Raw genomic sequence first — 15459 nt, forward strand, 5'->3', positions numbered from 1 at the left:
AAGAATATTCTTTATACTTTTAATATTAGTATTAAAAGTATAAATGGCTGATGCGTTTGCCAGCATTTCAAATATTGAATACGAAAAGTAAAGAAAACAAACCGGGTATCCTTCCACCGTCCGGTGATTCATCGACCAGAGGGGTAGACGTGTTCGAATGAGGATCGGGCGGCGGAGACCGAGGACGGGAATCCTCCAGGTCGCCCGAAACGCTGCCGTTCGGAGTATTAGAACCTCCGTTGACGCCGTTCCGTCCGCGCCAGTACTCAGAAGCCAAAACACGGGCTTGTAAGCAAGCCGCTAGCCCTGTAAAAGTTATAAAATCAATCGTGCTGCGATCCGTGGGAGACGAGGACACGGCTGAGGTCGGGGGAGTACCTTCTAGCGGTTGATGCGGGGCCGGCGTCCCGTTGGCGTCGTGATAGCGCGCGCTCATGTTGACGGCCGCGTTGATGATGCTCTGGTTGGAGATCTCGAGGGTGCGCTCGATCTCGCCGTTGACGAGGTCGCCGATGGTGCGCGCCGGCGCCGCGAGCCGCTCCTGCGACAGGTGTCGCCGCAACGCCAGCTTAGCCGGGGAAACCTGAACCGCGCGCTACTCTTTACTCTGTACTTTTACCGCCTTGCCTCGCCATTTCCACCGTGACCGTTCCTAACTGCCGTTGTACAAACCGAAATACGCATTTCAAAAGTATTTCACGTTTTTATTGATTATGTGGATTTACATGTGTTATGCAGAAGGGACACTCCCAATTGAAAATAAATATCGTTAAAAGAAAAAAGAAAAAACAATAATAAAAATAATATTTTAAAACAAGAATTATCACTTAAACAAGCACATCAGTGAATGTAACATAACCATTTAGATTAAGAAAAAAAGGGGATGGTATTCCAAATATTACGTATGAACGACATGCTGAGATATACTGTTCGGAGAACGTTACAACTGAATCTATGTCAATCTCAAAATTTTGGTCATCGTAAAGCAAAACTAGCATCTGAGAAATTAATGTTTTAAGTTGCAGAAAATCCAGAAAAAAATAAAGAGGTGATGGTGAAACTAACACAAAATACATTCTTTTTTTCATAAAAATACAAAATAAAAAAATCGTCTTCTTTTTGTTCCTAATCTTATCGTGTAGTTGTAGCGTTAACGTAATCCACTGATTTCTATTTAGTAAATTACAACAATGTTCAAACAAAGCCTCGATTTGCCTTGATCCTACGGAATCATAAAATGATACATATTTCAGATCCGTGTGATGGTTTAATAAATGAAGGGAGATCCGTGTGATGGTTTAATAAATGAAGGGGAACCTCTTAAATTTTATTATTAGATTTGTCTCAACTAATGTCAAGTGACGCTTTTTACACTCGTTTTATAAATTTCTACATTCTTCACAAACAACTACAGATCGTGCAAACGCTTGTGAGAATACTCGTTCACTGCTATTAAACCGTTCGACTTTTTCTATTGAAAATATTATTCCTTCGCATGATGCAAATAATACAATTCATACAAGCACATGCTATCAATTGTATTATTTGCATTATTTGCATTATATCATTACAGTAATGCGTTTCGGTATGAAGGGTGGGGCAGCTGTTGTAACTATATTTGAGACCTTAGAACTTATATCTCAAGGTAGGTGGCGCATTTACGTCGTAGATGTCTATGGGCTCCAGTAACCACTTAACATCAGGTGGGCTGTGAGCTCGTCCACCCATGTAAGCTTCACCGAACTTGTCAGGGCTCAGTCTGGTAGACTTTGCTAACATCTGCCCTAGCAAGAGCAGTGCTTCGTTGAATCTACGACCGGATCAGAACCCACTGAAAAGATCCGGCGAGCAACTCAGTGGGTTGTGTCTGTGGGTAGAATAGCTTGTCCGAATTGTAGAGGGTATAAGGTAGTATAACACATAAGTATACATACAAGAACATATAAGTGCTTCGAGTGCGTGAGTACAGATATTTAATAAAATGGTGCACTTATATGTTGACTTAAATGTTACGCTACTTTTATGTTAATAATAATAATCAAAAAATGCTTTACGAATCAACTCAAAAGCAAGGTCGTATAGTAATATTATTCCCAGAATTAACTTTTTTTTGGTTATTAATAAGTATCAATTGGTTCATTGTATTTTGAATAGGTAATTGTCACTTTATTTACTTGGATTGAAAAAAGAATTGGTTTTCCTATATATGAGTCGTCTATTATCAAAGGTGGCAATCTGTGCATTTGGACAAAAAAATGTTATTGATATGTCAATACAGATTGATTTGAATATAATCGTCTCCTTCACAGAATACGGTTCAAAACCTGCATTAAATAAACGTTAATACTTAACCTGTTATTTATCTAAGATGTCGTTCCGAAGAGTTTTGTGACTGCCAATGGAATACAAAGTCAATAATTCGTTTTTCTGATTTACCAATAATTGTCCAAAAGTCACATTGCCGGCTTTGATAATAGTCGACTCATATATTCGATTCGCATAATCGTAGCAAGATATAACATACTAACCAATAGTGTGATCCTAACATTTAAAAACAAATGTTTTATCAAGATTGATCTTTAAAGTGGGTGCTGACATTTACATTTTGCCGTCTATAGAGACCAGCAATACTATATCGTAAGATACATCGTGAACTGGTATCCATAGTAATTTTTTATTGAAATGCTCTAGTAAAAAAAAAAACGTACGAACAGACCATCATAATCTATAAAATTAGTAATATCTTAATAACACATCACATTTTTGTTATCTACATCTTGAATCTACAGATATAGTTCTATTAATTTTATAATAGTTTAGATTTGATGATATGCGGAATGCGAAAGATGACGTCAAGGCTCTCGGCATTAGTAAATATGTAATGAATGTGTATCGGTAGTGAAGTTACCTGCGTGTAGTCCGGCTGGTGGGGCTGGTGGGGGTGGTGGTGGCGCTCGAAGGGGAACCTCTCCCGGCGCAGGTCGCGGCGCGGCGGGAAGGCGGCGGTGGGTCGGCCCGTCACGTACCCGTTACTGTACGGACTGCTCGGTGTCACCTGCCGAGAAGCTTTCCTCTGTTCTTGGTCTTCGTTCAACACCGAAGTTATTATACTCTTCAGCCTGTCTTCGAAATTGATCACTTTCGGTGATTCTTGAACTTTACCGATAACGTTAAGTGGTTTCTGGGATTTTACAGGCGAATGCCTATGAGCGAGAGACGGGCGTTGCGTCTGGGGCCTAGGGTTCGGAGTGGTCGATTTTGGGTACCTGTCGAGTCGTTCGGATTCTCTCGTGTATCCGTTGACTATGACGTTAGGTTTGGTGACCTTTCCGGCTTCGATCTGTCGTCCCGTCTCGAGTATCTTCTGAGCGAGGAGTTCCGGGTTCTGCTCTTCTATTTTGCCAATATCCGGAACCTCGGGCCATTCTTGTGATCGCGAACGCTGTTCTCTCTTTCTCGGTTTCGCGTTAACCGCGTGCATCTTGACGGGAGTGACGGGAACGGAGGAAGTGGTCGGTTTCTGTTCGCTAGCCCTTTCCATCTGCGTGATTTCATTTTGTAAATGACCCACTTGAGCGTGTAATCTTTTCCTGTGGGCTAAAGTGGCCGAAATTTCTTTTAAAATACACTCTTGAGCTATGCTTTGAGTAACTTCAGCATCATGTGGTACGTGTCCGAGCTGCCGATACTTTTCAGTAATTTCAAACGTCCGTTGTTTTACTAGCACTGCCTGTTCAGCTTCTATACTATTCACCTGAACAATAAATTGACCACTTGTCAATGTGCCACCCTGACAACTTTACACTGGCATCATTGTTTAATTTCAAACATTGAGAAGAATAGCAATCTGTTTCAGAATACAGAAATAGTATGTTTAATAATTTAATGTAATCGCTCAAACGCCATTTACAATACTTAAATTATTTATCATAATGTTTACCTGGGCTTGTAATTTACTCGCTTTACTTTGCAGTTCTTTGTGTCTTCCGACGATTTCTTTCGCTTTCGCTAAGAGGTCAACGGTGTTGTTGGCGTGGATGCCAAGCTCGCTCATGCGGGCTTTGAGAAGTGCTACACTGTCACTTATTAAGACGTTAATTTGTTTGTCCAATTGAGATGCTCTCGATTTCAATTTATGATTTTTTTCCTATAACATAATAAAAATTATAAAAGGGGTGTCCTAATGTTACACTTTGGGTAAACATAAAGAAAAACATAAACAATTTTTTTTAAGTTGCAACTCATCGAAAAAATTGAATCATTGCATTATGATAATATTTTTATATAAATACGCAAAGGTACTCTCTCTAATTGATTACTACAAATCCGAAAGCACGATTATTTCATAGCAATGATAGCTTTCACTTCAATGGGCTTATAACTACTACTCATCCTCTAAATCGTTTTTATATTAGAAAATACACTAACGGATATCATTATACACGAACTTTGTTATAAAACTGCACAAATAATACTATTAAAACAATTGCGAATACAATTTCTTGAAGATTAAAAGATATGAGATACCTTTTCTTTCTCTATTTGGTTTCGTATTTCATTGGCGTATTCAGGCGTATTCATGCGCTGGATGAAAGCGAGGTACTGGTCCCGGAACATATCGAGCAGTAGCTGGAGGCTGTAGGGGGTGTGCGGCGAGCGCGGGATGTCGAGCTCGGAGTGCAGGCGCTCGGCGGGCTGCAGCTGCACGCCCAGCGCCGACAGCCGCTGCCCCACGCAGCCCGGCGGCGGGGCCGTCACCTGAAAACGGCCAAAATTCTTTATGTTTTCATAAGGCAAAGGATAAGAGGTCCAGTGCATTCGTGTTGAGCGATGCACCGGTGTTCGAATCCCGCAGGCGGGTACCAATTTTTCTGATGAAATACGTACTCAACAAATATTCTCGATTGACTTCCACGGTGAAGGAATAACATCGTATAATAAAAATTAAACCCGCAAATTTTAATTTGCGTAATTAGTGGTGGTAGGACCTCTTGTAAATCCGCGCGGGTAGGTACCACCGCCCCGCCAATTTCTGCCGTGAAGCAGTGGTGCGTTTCGGTTTGAAGAGTGGGGCAGCCGTTGTAACTATACTGAGACCTTAGAACTTATATCTCAAGATAGGTGGCGTTTACGTTGTAGATGTCTATGGGCTACAGTAACCACTAAGCAATAAGAATAAAAAAAAATTCAACAAAAACAAAGGTGTTATAAAGTATATACAATTAACGATACTTTCACTGCTGTCGAGTGAAAAGTCGTTTTTATGTCTGTTTTCCATGGAACAAGATTGTTTCGAAAAGTCTACTGAATTTATGCTCTAGTTAATGGTCTAATGAACGAAATTTACGATATCCGAACATAGAGTTGGAATGTTAAGAAATGTGTATGGCCGGAACTCACGGAGCCGTTGTGTATGGTGGACTCGAGCGTGGTGGAGTGCAGCAAGTCCAGGCCGGCGATGGCGGCGGGCGTGGTGCGGCGTCGCTTGGCGCGGGCCGCTCGCCGCCGCGCGCCTCCGCCCGACGCCACGCGCTTACTCGTCGCTCGACGGCTACGGTCTGTCAACGTCACACAGCACATGTTCAATCCCATCCTAACGACACTTCGAAAGCATACAAATCTATATCTATACTAATATATGAATCTACAGTGGTTTTTACGGATGTTCCGTTATAACTACTGAACCATGCATCCAAGTGACTTGAAACATGGTATCCATGTAGAAAATACATGTACTTAATGGATAGGCTAATATTTATATGAGTGTTGGACTCCCTACACCAGTTGTGGGGGCGTTAATGATGAGAATCTTTGTGAGGGTTACAAATAATAATCTTAATTTTAAATGCCCAACGAATCAGACGGGTACAGCTAGTTATTTTATATTTTTGAAATGTGGCATTCGATTTTGATATCATTAGATGATGACAATATGAAAAATAATATGTTAAACTTGTAGATACTATGTACCAGATAGACAATGAAAACACCACTGAGAGAAAAGGCACTGAGATGTATGATAAAGCAGCTGTGATTAAATGACTATCATTATAAAACTGACTGGAGTCGGACGATGAGGCCCAAGGAGCGCCCCACTCCCTGGGCGCAGGTTCTGGTCCAGGCGGTGCGTCGTCTGTGCCGCTAGACTCCTCGTCGCTCTCGTCACTGGAGCGCCGTGCCACGCGTCTCTTGGCGGCCGCAGCACGACGTGTGCGCCCATTGTCACCCCTGAAGCAATTTTTAAAATTATGATGTTATTTTCTTTTTGATGACCCAATTTTTCGTGATAAACAATTGACAATAACATAATATTGATGAAATTACTTAAAGGCGCTAGACTTCGTCAGCGAACCAGTTTGGATTAATGGAGAAAAAGATCGCGCAGCGCCTTGGAGTAACCTAGCGCGCCGCTGAATTCATATTATAGATCGTTTGGCGGTGTTTCACATTCTACTCCGCAAGCTAGTTCTGGTCAACAGAGTACAGACACCAGCGACGCAGTCTGTTCCACCGATATAATCGCTTTCGCTGACGATTCCGTCGGTTAGACCTAGGATTGATCGCGCATCCGGTTGCAGTAAGCCGCGGTTCCCCTGCCATCTCTCCTGACTTAGATCCACACGGAGCTCGGATATACGGATGAAGAGTGCAAAAAGTCGTCTAATATGTGACTGAACTGAAATCCCGAATACGCGAAATTCCAGATCATTCGCGCAAGAAAAGATTCAGCGCTCTTGCCAAAAAAAATTTGCAAGCTAATACGGGTTAATATCAACATCGTGTCTATTATTACTCGCTTGAAAAGTGGGATATTGTTATCCATTTTACTATAATTTCATGATTTGATGTCTATACGCTCTGGCAACCACTTCAAAAAAAATTATTTTGCTTCCAACACTCAGCACCAACCGGTGCAGCGTTAGGCAACTGTTTTACATCAAGTGGGCCATAAAACCCATATTAGCTAATCATTTTTTTGTCCGAAAGTATCACCTGACAGTCCTAGGGCGTGCTACCTTCCGTCTGCGCTCTGGCAGTGAGCCCGTGCTGTGATTGCTGTTGCCGTTGAGTAGATCAGGCGTAGGCTGTCTTGTTGGAGGGGCACTGAGGTTTCGTTTACCGCTTCCTTCTCCATCTTCACACCCGTTATGTGAACCCTATAGTCAATACAGTCAAAGAACTATTTATTGATAGCTTCTATTGGTTTAACTTATTTACATCTTTATTTGTATCAATTATTCTCCTCATCCTCAAGTAACTTACGGATCATTTGGCATCTTTGAATCTATAGATCAGCTTTTATACTCCCTGTGTAAGGTAGTTTAGGAAGATTCGGTTATGTTTTGGAATCACTAAGCTCATCGAGGGTAACGCACGCCGAAGATAATTTTAGGCATGTACCGAACCATCCAGCTCTGAAATAATGTTTCCCGAATGCTATGACACGTCTTTCTTCAAACGAAGTATGAACAGTCCCGAGGAGTGCGCAGCTGCTTCGCTGTGCCTCTGGCGTTACTCGTGTCCATGAGCGACGGTGACCATCGGGTAGAACCAGGTTTCTTTTGAGGTCAGTGTCAATTGTATTGTGTAACGGTTATCCCGGGGAACGGTAACAGGACTATCAAACTAGTAACTAGTAACTGTCAGTTTAGTAAGTGCGTTCTTCCATTATGTTCCATAGTCTTAACCCGCTATGTAAATCGCAGACAGGTGGTGGGCGTGTATCGCGCCTTCCCGCCATTTTTTTATACTACATGTCGTGCAATTATTTATAAAAAATTTAAACTTCTTCACGCCATCAAACTCAGAAACAGTATCAATAAAGTTATATACAGGATGAATTTTGTAAGTACGCTTCGTAGGCGTCAAGAATCTATAAATAACAGCGAAAAGTACTAAAAGGAATCACAGAACAAAATTCACCCTGTAGAATTGATAGTATATAAATTTATAGAAAAATACGTGACTGGAACAGACCCTTTTGCTGACCTTGAGTTTCGGATTTTTCAGTCTTTGAAAATATCTCTCCAATTTGGTCCTATCTATTATATGCAAATAATATGATACTGGTTTCCCCGTCCAAGAAACGGAGCCTTTCAGTGGCGTCATCTCGCTTACGTGCATAATGGTTCCAATATCACTCAGATTCCTGTCCGTTATTCGAAAATTTAATGGACAAAAGCTTTTTGATGACACTATTTTCGCACCATCTTTTAAATCTGCAAATCTTTCTTTTAGCTGGTGATCAACGTGTGGTCCAAATGCAAAGTTATTGACAAAAACAATTGTAGCAGCATTTATTTTTTCCCGATGCTCATCCAACAAAAAGTCGCCTTTTATTAATTTATACTCTCCATACTTTTTGCCATACCATTTCATCCACATCCTAAAATGCAAATCCATGTTCTGAAATACAATTTCTTATTTTATTTTTGTGTTCTATTTTTTTGACCAATTATCGATGGTCGAAATATCTTAATATGTACATAATTGAAATAATGTATTACCTCAGCATATTTACTAGGAACTTCTGCCTTTTCAACACCGAGGCAGATGCGACACGGTGTTGCAGCTGCCATTTGTAGTACAACCTGTCCCACACCTGAGCCCAAGTCCACAAATACATCGTCAGCTGATATTTCTATTTGATCTATCATTTGACAAACTAACTCGTAAGAAGTCTCACCGTACACCTGTTGTACAACAAAAACAAACAACACTTTCAAATTACCATTTTCAAAGAACAAAAGCTTCATTTTCGGATTATATTATGTGAAATGGCGCTTTATATTTTTTTGACGCAGACTACTACGTACCTCGGGAGAAAAGGGTTCGTATTGATTTAATTTTTCGGGATCCGCTACGGCTTGATTGTAGGTTTGTTGTAATATGTGCTTCAGTAAGCCTCTTGAAGGATACTTGTTTAACCGTTGTGCTGGTAAGGACGTACCTTTTTCCTGAAATTTTAATAATAAATTCTCAATAATTAACTGCGAATCTTCTTTGACATAACTAAAAGTAGATTGGTAGGCAGCGGCTTGGCTCTGCCCCTGGTTTTGCAGAAGTCAATGGGCGACTGTAACCGCTGACCATCAGGTGGACCGTATGCTCGTCTGCCTACAAAGACAATAAATAAAATAAAAAAATCATAAAATAACCTAATTTTGCTAGTGAACATTTTAAAATAAACTACTATTTTTTTCTTTTAATATTATGTTATGTTTGTATTAAAATTAAAAATTAAAATTATTATGATAAATTGAAGGAAGCTAATTGAAGTGAATATCTCATTTTCCTAAGCTACCTATTGAAATATTGATAGATTTTCTAAGTTATGAAAGTATAATTAAATGTTTGTAACAATTTCGGTTAATAGACATTGGAGTATGAAGTTGCCGCTTTAATGGTTACAGGTTTAAAATAAATACTGCGTGGTCCGTGATTCATGTTTCTTTTTTTTTGGCATTCGTCAGTAAATGAGTTATGCAAAAAATCTTTTAATCTAGAAACCTCGAAAACTAAGAGTAATTTTCGAATACGAGTACCGACGTGGTTATGACACATCATAAACAGATTGCACCATCAATTCATCTCGGATCCTCCCGATCCACTAACGGCGCTTTTAGGTACTTCAAGCACCGGTCACCGTTCTCGTCGAACCCGTCGCTTGCGACGAAGGGCTCGACGAGTAAATTAACTCTCAGACACAGCCCACTGAGTTTCTCGCTGGATCTTCTCAGTGGGTCGCGTTTCCGATCCGGTGGTAGATTCTGCGAAGCACGGCTCTTGCTAGGGTTCGTGTTAGCATCGTCGTCAGGTTTGAGCCCCGTGAGCTCACCTACTAGCTACGGTTACGCTGAAATAGCCTCTCAAGGCTATCAGATTAGGTAGGAAAAAAAAGCAACATCAATACTGCGTTTACAGGTACATAAGATCGACAAAAGAACTGTGCGACTTTTATTTAATGTTTTCTTTTTCGATACTCCTATTTGAATAATGTACCATGAGGAATACCAGGCGCAGGGCAAGGCAAATAAAACGGTTATGACTACGTTACTTTCCTTTAACAGAAAAAGTGAAGATGTATGGCCTCTTTCTCTGTTAAATGTTTCCTGACCTCACACGATGGATTGTGATTGAAGACAGATTAAATACTAGAACAATTTATCAGAATGTAAACAAACCTCACCCAGACCCAGTCTCTCTCAAAGTATGATTGGGAGAAGCGGTCGAAACTTTTGTCTAGGGTGGGGAGTACTCGGGGCGAGTCGCTGAGAGGGATGGATTAATCAATCTATGTATTAACGAGTAATATGCCCAATGAATACATATCGAATGACGCAACTGTGCTGTGTTTCAAATAATACAGGCTACTACCAACGCCAGGATTCATACTGCTCGTTTAATACATTACCGTCCGTACGTCTCGTAAAAATGTATTGGCTTGTCGCCGGCAATTCTTGATATTATCTTTTTATGACAAATTGTTTACTGTATTGTTTGTTGAATTACAAATTGTTAAGTTTTACTAATCTCACCATTAGTTTTCAAATTTATCAACGCTGTTCCCCTACTTTCATAACATTTTGAAGATATATATGAAGATATTTTTTGAAGGTTTTTGATGTTTATTTATTTTTTATTTATTGCACAGTTGGGTGGACGAGCTCACAGTCCACCTGGTGTTAAGTGATTACCGGAGCCCAGAGACATCTACAACGTAAATGCCGCCACCCACCTTGAGATACGAGTTCTAAAGTCTCAGTATAGTTACAACGGCTGCCCCACCCTTCAAACCGAAACACATTACTGCTTCACGTTAGAAATAGACAGGATGGTGGTACCTACCCGTGCGTACTCACAAGACGCCCCTCCACCAATAATTACGCAAATTACAATTTTGCAGGTTTGATTTTTTATTACGCGATGTTATTCCTTCACCGTGGAAGTCAATCGTCAACATTTGTTAAGTACATATTTCATTAGAAAAATTGATATATTGCGGGTACCAATTTTTTGCATCGCTCGACACGAATGCCGGCCGTTGGCCAGTATTTTGCGCAGACCACTGTTGTATGGCAGCTGTGACCACTTTTAATATCTTTTGCATTTTGTAGGCAACACTAAGTTACATACGTCAACAAGTATATTTTTATAAGTACATCATGGCAGACGAAAGAGACGGTACGATTATTTACGATGAATGCACCGATGTCTTAACTGACGTCCCCGACGATTAGAAGACATTGGATATCAAAAAGTGAATCAGAACCGTCGGAAGATAATCAAATATTTAGAAGCAGAATTCGGCGAACGCTACGGTTTCCACCTGATTTCGATGAATGAGACGAAGGAGACAGTGCACCGTTGTTAGACTTTGATTTAACTAGGACCAATAATAAATTTGAAGTATCTCCGGGTCCAAACATATTTCCCAAAGATACACAGAGTCGCGGATATCGTAGAATTATATGATGGGAACTATCTATTTGAAATTTTTAGCAATTAAACCAACAAGTACCACGGTCAAAATTGCAATAGAAGGAAACTGGATAAAAAAAATGCCAAATTAGAGACGTTACGGCCCCCGAATTTAGAAAATGATTTGGGGTCGTTATCCCTATGGGTATTGTAAAAAAAACCAAGGCTCGATGATTATTGGTCAACGAATCCAATAATAGACACAACGTTATTTAAATTTTACGGCTTACAATGCATCGAAAATTATGAATATAGCATACTCATTCGGACGCTGTAGGATTCGTTTACGGGATAGGTACATTTCCTCATTCAAGATATTATATTCCGCTATTTTCCGTAAGACACCCCTGTGGTGTCGCCGGACGGCAAAGCGTTAACAATACAAGATCAGTAGTTAGAATTAATACGGCATCGTCCATTATACCCCCTCATTGCTGTAACCAATTACTATTTTTCCTTACAAGAAAATAATGTTCTAAAGTTTTACTTAGTTGTGTTACAAATAGTTTACTTTTTTTTATAATCCACGTCCATTTTTACTCAGTTATCGATTGAAGCACGCACTGTCTTCATGGAAAAGTTTACCACTGATTATTTGGTTCAATGCCTAATCATGGCTAAGAACTAGGAATTATCATGGCGTTTTGGTCATAGCAAACTATATGAAAGAGACCATAAATCATAATCAAGTGGATTGGAATCGAGACTAGACGATGGTCAGTCTTCAGGTGTGATGAACTCAGAAACTTCCTTTTCAGCCACGCTTGTGTGAATTTAACTTTATGACCCAATGCTGACTTATTGATAGGATTATTCTAGATTATGGAACATGACGTTGTTGATAGTCTTAACCACTTTTTCAAGTATCGCAGCTTAATACAACTGGGCATCATGGGCACGCTAATATTTTTCTGTCACAAACAGAGGACGTAATCTATATCTATCAATAGTTCGATGCACATACATTCCATTATTTTAAAAGCAAAAGAAGTGTTTAAAGAATGCTTTTGACTCCATGCCAACTTTGTGTAATGTACAGCAATTCGATTCGCTTTATCACTTATCTTCGTTTTAATATCACAAAATTATTTCAACAACGATTGACACGAGAATGAGTAAGTCCAGTGAATATTCAGTGTAAGAGTGACATATTTCAAATTCAAAGGCATAGTATTAATGTTAGTTTTTAAATATTGTATTTCAGGACAGATTGTGTACCTTGTATTATCCAGTTCTATCATAAAATATTCTATCTCAACGATGAGATCGAAGAAATATGTAGTAGAATAAACTTGGATTTAATTAATACCTTTTTTTTTAAATAATATATTTGGAAATTTCAACTACAAACGGCAATTTCATTCCTTAAAATGCCCCTAATTATTTGTTCTTAATATTTGTGTACACAATTTTAAAGGATGGAGGCCAACTGGTTCGTAATTTTCGCCTCAATATACATTTAAAATTAAATACAGGTTATTTTGTATTAAGCAGCCTTGACATTGCGAATATGGTGAATTGACCGATCGATACGAGCTCCGCGTCATTTAAGAGCAATGTCGTTGGCCTTGAGTGCGGACAAGGTTCAAGGTTTGATAAATGTAACAAGTTATGCGTACATACAATACCTACCTTTAAAAATAAAATAATCGCAGCGGTCATTAGCCTAGCCTCGCTCATGTTGATAGATTATTAACTCAGCCGTCATACGTGTTTTTGTTAGATCACGTTTTATGCCGCATGATAAGTCCAATTCATTTGTACCTAGTTATTTCCGAGTTTAGAACTATCAGTAATTGACATTACATCGTAAATTATGGGCATTTTAAAGTATGGAGAGCTAATACACTTCACTAGCTATGTTTTTTTTCCAGTGAAAATCTATAAATAAAAATCATTCTGCTTGTCCTTTTTTTGTTAATCTGTTTTTTTTATATCGAAAACAGTTATTGGGTCAAAACAGTATAAAGTACGAAGTACAAGTGTGGAAATGGTGACCTGTAGTCAACTAGTTACGCAATCGCTCGTCCAAACAGAAAGCACGTCTTTGAAACGTTGCGTCATTCGATAGCCACTTTAGTGAAAATTAGAGAGCGGACCCAAGTATTTTACTTTGATTATTGCATCTTAGCTTTATCTTTAAATTTAAAAGAAAATTAAAAAATTAAAAAAATGTTGGACCCCTACAAAGTTATTAGATATGACTTGTTTATTTTATGAAATAAATTTTTTATTTGATTATTTAATAACAAATAATTTGATAAAATCTATTTCTATTTAAATAAAAAAAAGATTCAATGAATTCATGATTAATTTCGAACGACGCTGGCGCAGCCAAAAAAAAGAGGTCGTTAACATTACGAGACATTCGCATTTGCTTAGTGCTACGGTCATCGCCCCCCACAAATGGTCTACGCCGAAACTTAACATAAAGCGCTAACGACATTTTCAGCCACGATTTTATAATTTTACAACTAGTAAATATCGCGTAACATTAATAAAAATGATAAATTTGGTTAATAGAGTAATTTTAATATATGTTACGTATTATCTAGAGATTGAAAACTTTATACTTTTTTAGTCCCTATAAGCTTTTTTTTTACTTATACAGCCTCAATACACTAATTTTGTTGAAATTTAAATCTAGACGTGATTAGAATGCCCGTGTGGGTTAATCTGTCTATTCTACATATTTTACAGGCAGGAAGACACGAGCTCACGAATCACTTGGCTTTAAGCATATAGAGAAGCAGATTGTTAGCATAACAAGAATGATGATAAGAAGCACCTTTGGATTTGAGGGTGAAGACTTAGTTTCATTGGAATCTATTTATTCCAGCAATTGTTCTACCATTAAATCATAGTTTGGTTCGCAAGACAAAGAGCCTTGATGGTCGGAGTTACGTGGTACCGAATTATGAAGGTTTGGAGCAAAAGATACCGCTGGAAGGATTTATTTAGGGCACTGAATGCTTACGACCTACCTGGTTCTGTGTGGATACCGTAGTTTTGTTTACCTTTATGCTGTAGTTAGAAAATAATTTCATAAATTGGAGGAAACTCATTCGAAATATTGTGTCTAGAAGACATTATTCTACACTTGACTTCAGTTGGGACAAAATTGTAGTTGATTGGTTTTAGTCACTAAATTCCTAAGTACAGACTGCAATGAACGGTTAACATAGCCGGTTAAATTGACCAAAGGCTTATGGAGAGCATGGGGTACATACAATATCTAAAATCGGGTCTGAAGTTGTGTGAATGAATGAAGCTAGCTCCTACGACAACAATTATCGGAGATCGTGGACCTCTTCTGTATGGAGTCAATTAGAATTATCTTTTAGCGGACTTCTATGGATTCAAATAAAAGTTTTGGGAAAGCAGACAGACTCAGACGTATGAGAGCAGTTTTCCATTTTGGATCGAAACTGTACTTCCAAGTCAAATCTAGATCCAAGCGGAAAGTCCCCTTTCGTTTTATTGAGAGCTCTCAAATTTACAACAGTCAAGCTAGTTTTACTATCCAAGGTGTTCGATACTGAATACCGCTGAAATCTACTTAAGAAATTCCCAAGACTACTGTACTCTATGGATACTTTTTGTCAATAAGTTGAATTAGAAAAATCCAAATAATAATTGGAAATGGAGGGCCTTTGGCCGGGTGACCGTCAAGAAATGGATGAGGAGATTCGAAGGCCGGGCCCTATCGTGTGTTTTGGGGGAGGCCTATGTCCAGCAGTGGACGTCAGTGGACTGATGATGATTAAATAATAATCCAATAACAAAATTGAAAAATAATAATGGTTCTCTATTTCAGACACAAGCTTCATTTGTCCTACAGAATAAGTATCCGAAATAAACTGTATTAGCCGGTATATTGGACATATGATGTGCTATAATCCGCACAGCAATGCGGGGTGCATCGTTTCAATAGATAATATGGAATATCATGAATATGGAAGATAAAAGGCATGGTAA

The 15459-nt window shown here is 39.0% G+C and overlaps 1 protein-coding gene across 3 annotated transcripts in view; it reads right to left on the reverse strand.

Moving 5' to 3' along the window:
* The window catches only part of LOC101736339 (histone-lysine N-methyltransferase, H3 lysine-79 specific), a 39008-nt gene that overhangs the window by 9659 nt on the left and 13890 nt on the right, over nucleotides 1–15459 (reverse strand). The window contains exons 4-14 of one of the 3 annotated variants that reach the window (XM_038011304.2): nucleotides 8817–8957; nucleotides 8508–8693; nucleotides 7990–8406; nucleotides 6994–7157; nucleotides 6062–6228; nucleotides 5401–5558; nucleotides 4528–4758; nucleotides 3941–4147; nucleotides 2909–3754; nucleotides 379–583; nucleotides 103–306 (exon numbers count right to left, since the gene is read on the reverse strand). In XM_038011304.2, coding sequence (XP_037867232.1) covers nucleotides 103–306; nucleotides 379–583; nucleotides 2909–3754; nucleotides 3941–4147; nucleotides 4528–4758; nucleotides 5401–5558; nucleotides 6062–6228; nucleotides 6994–7157; nucleotides 7990–8406; nucleotides 8508–8693; nucleotides 8817–8957 — 2926 coding nt within the window. Of the gene's footprint in view, nucleotides 1–102; nucleotides 307–378; nucleotides 584–2908; nucleotides 3755–3940; nucleotides 4148–4527; nucleotides 4759–5400; nucleotides 5559–6061; nucleotides 6229–6993; nucleotides 7158–7977; nucleotides 8407–8507; nucleotides 8694–8816; nucleotides 8958–15459 lie in introns of all 3 variants that reach the window. The other 2 variants (XM_062668640.1, XM_038011303.2) reach the window with 2 other exon arrangements.

The sequence above is a fragment of the Bombyx mori genome, chromosome 5, assembly GCF_030269925.1.
Source record: "Bombyx mori chromosome 5, ASM3026992v2".
Taxonomy (NCBI): Eukaryota; Metazoa; Arthropoda; class Insecta; order Lepidoptera; family Bombycidae; genus Bombyx; species Bombyx mori.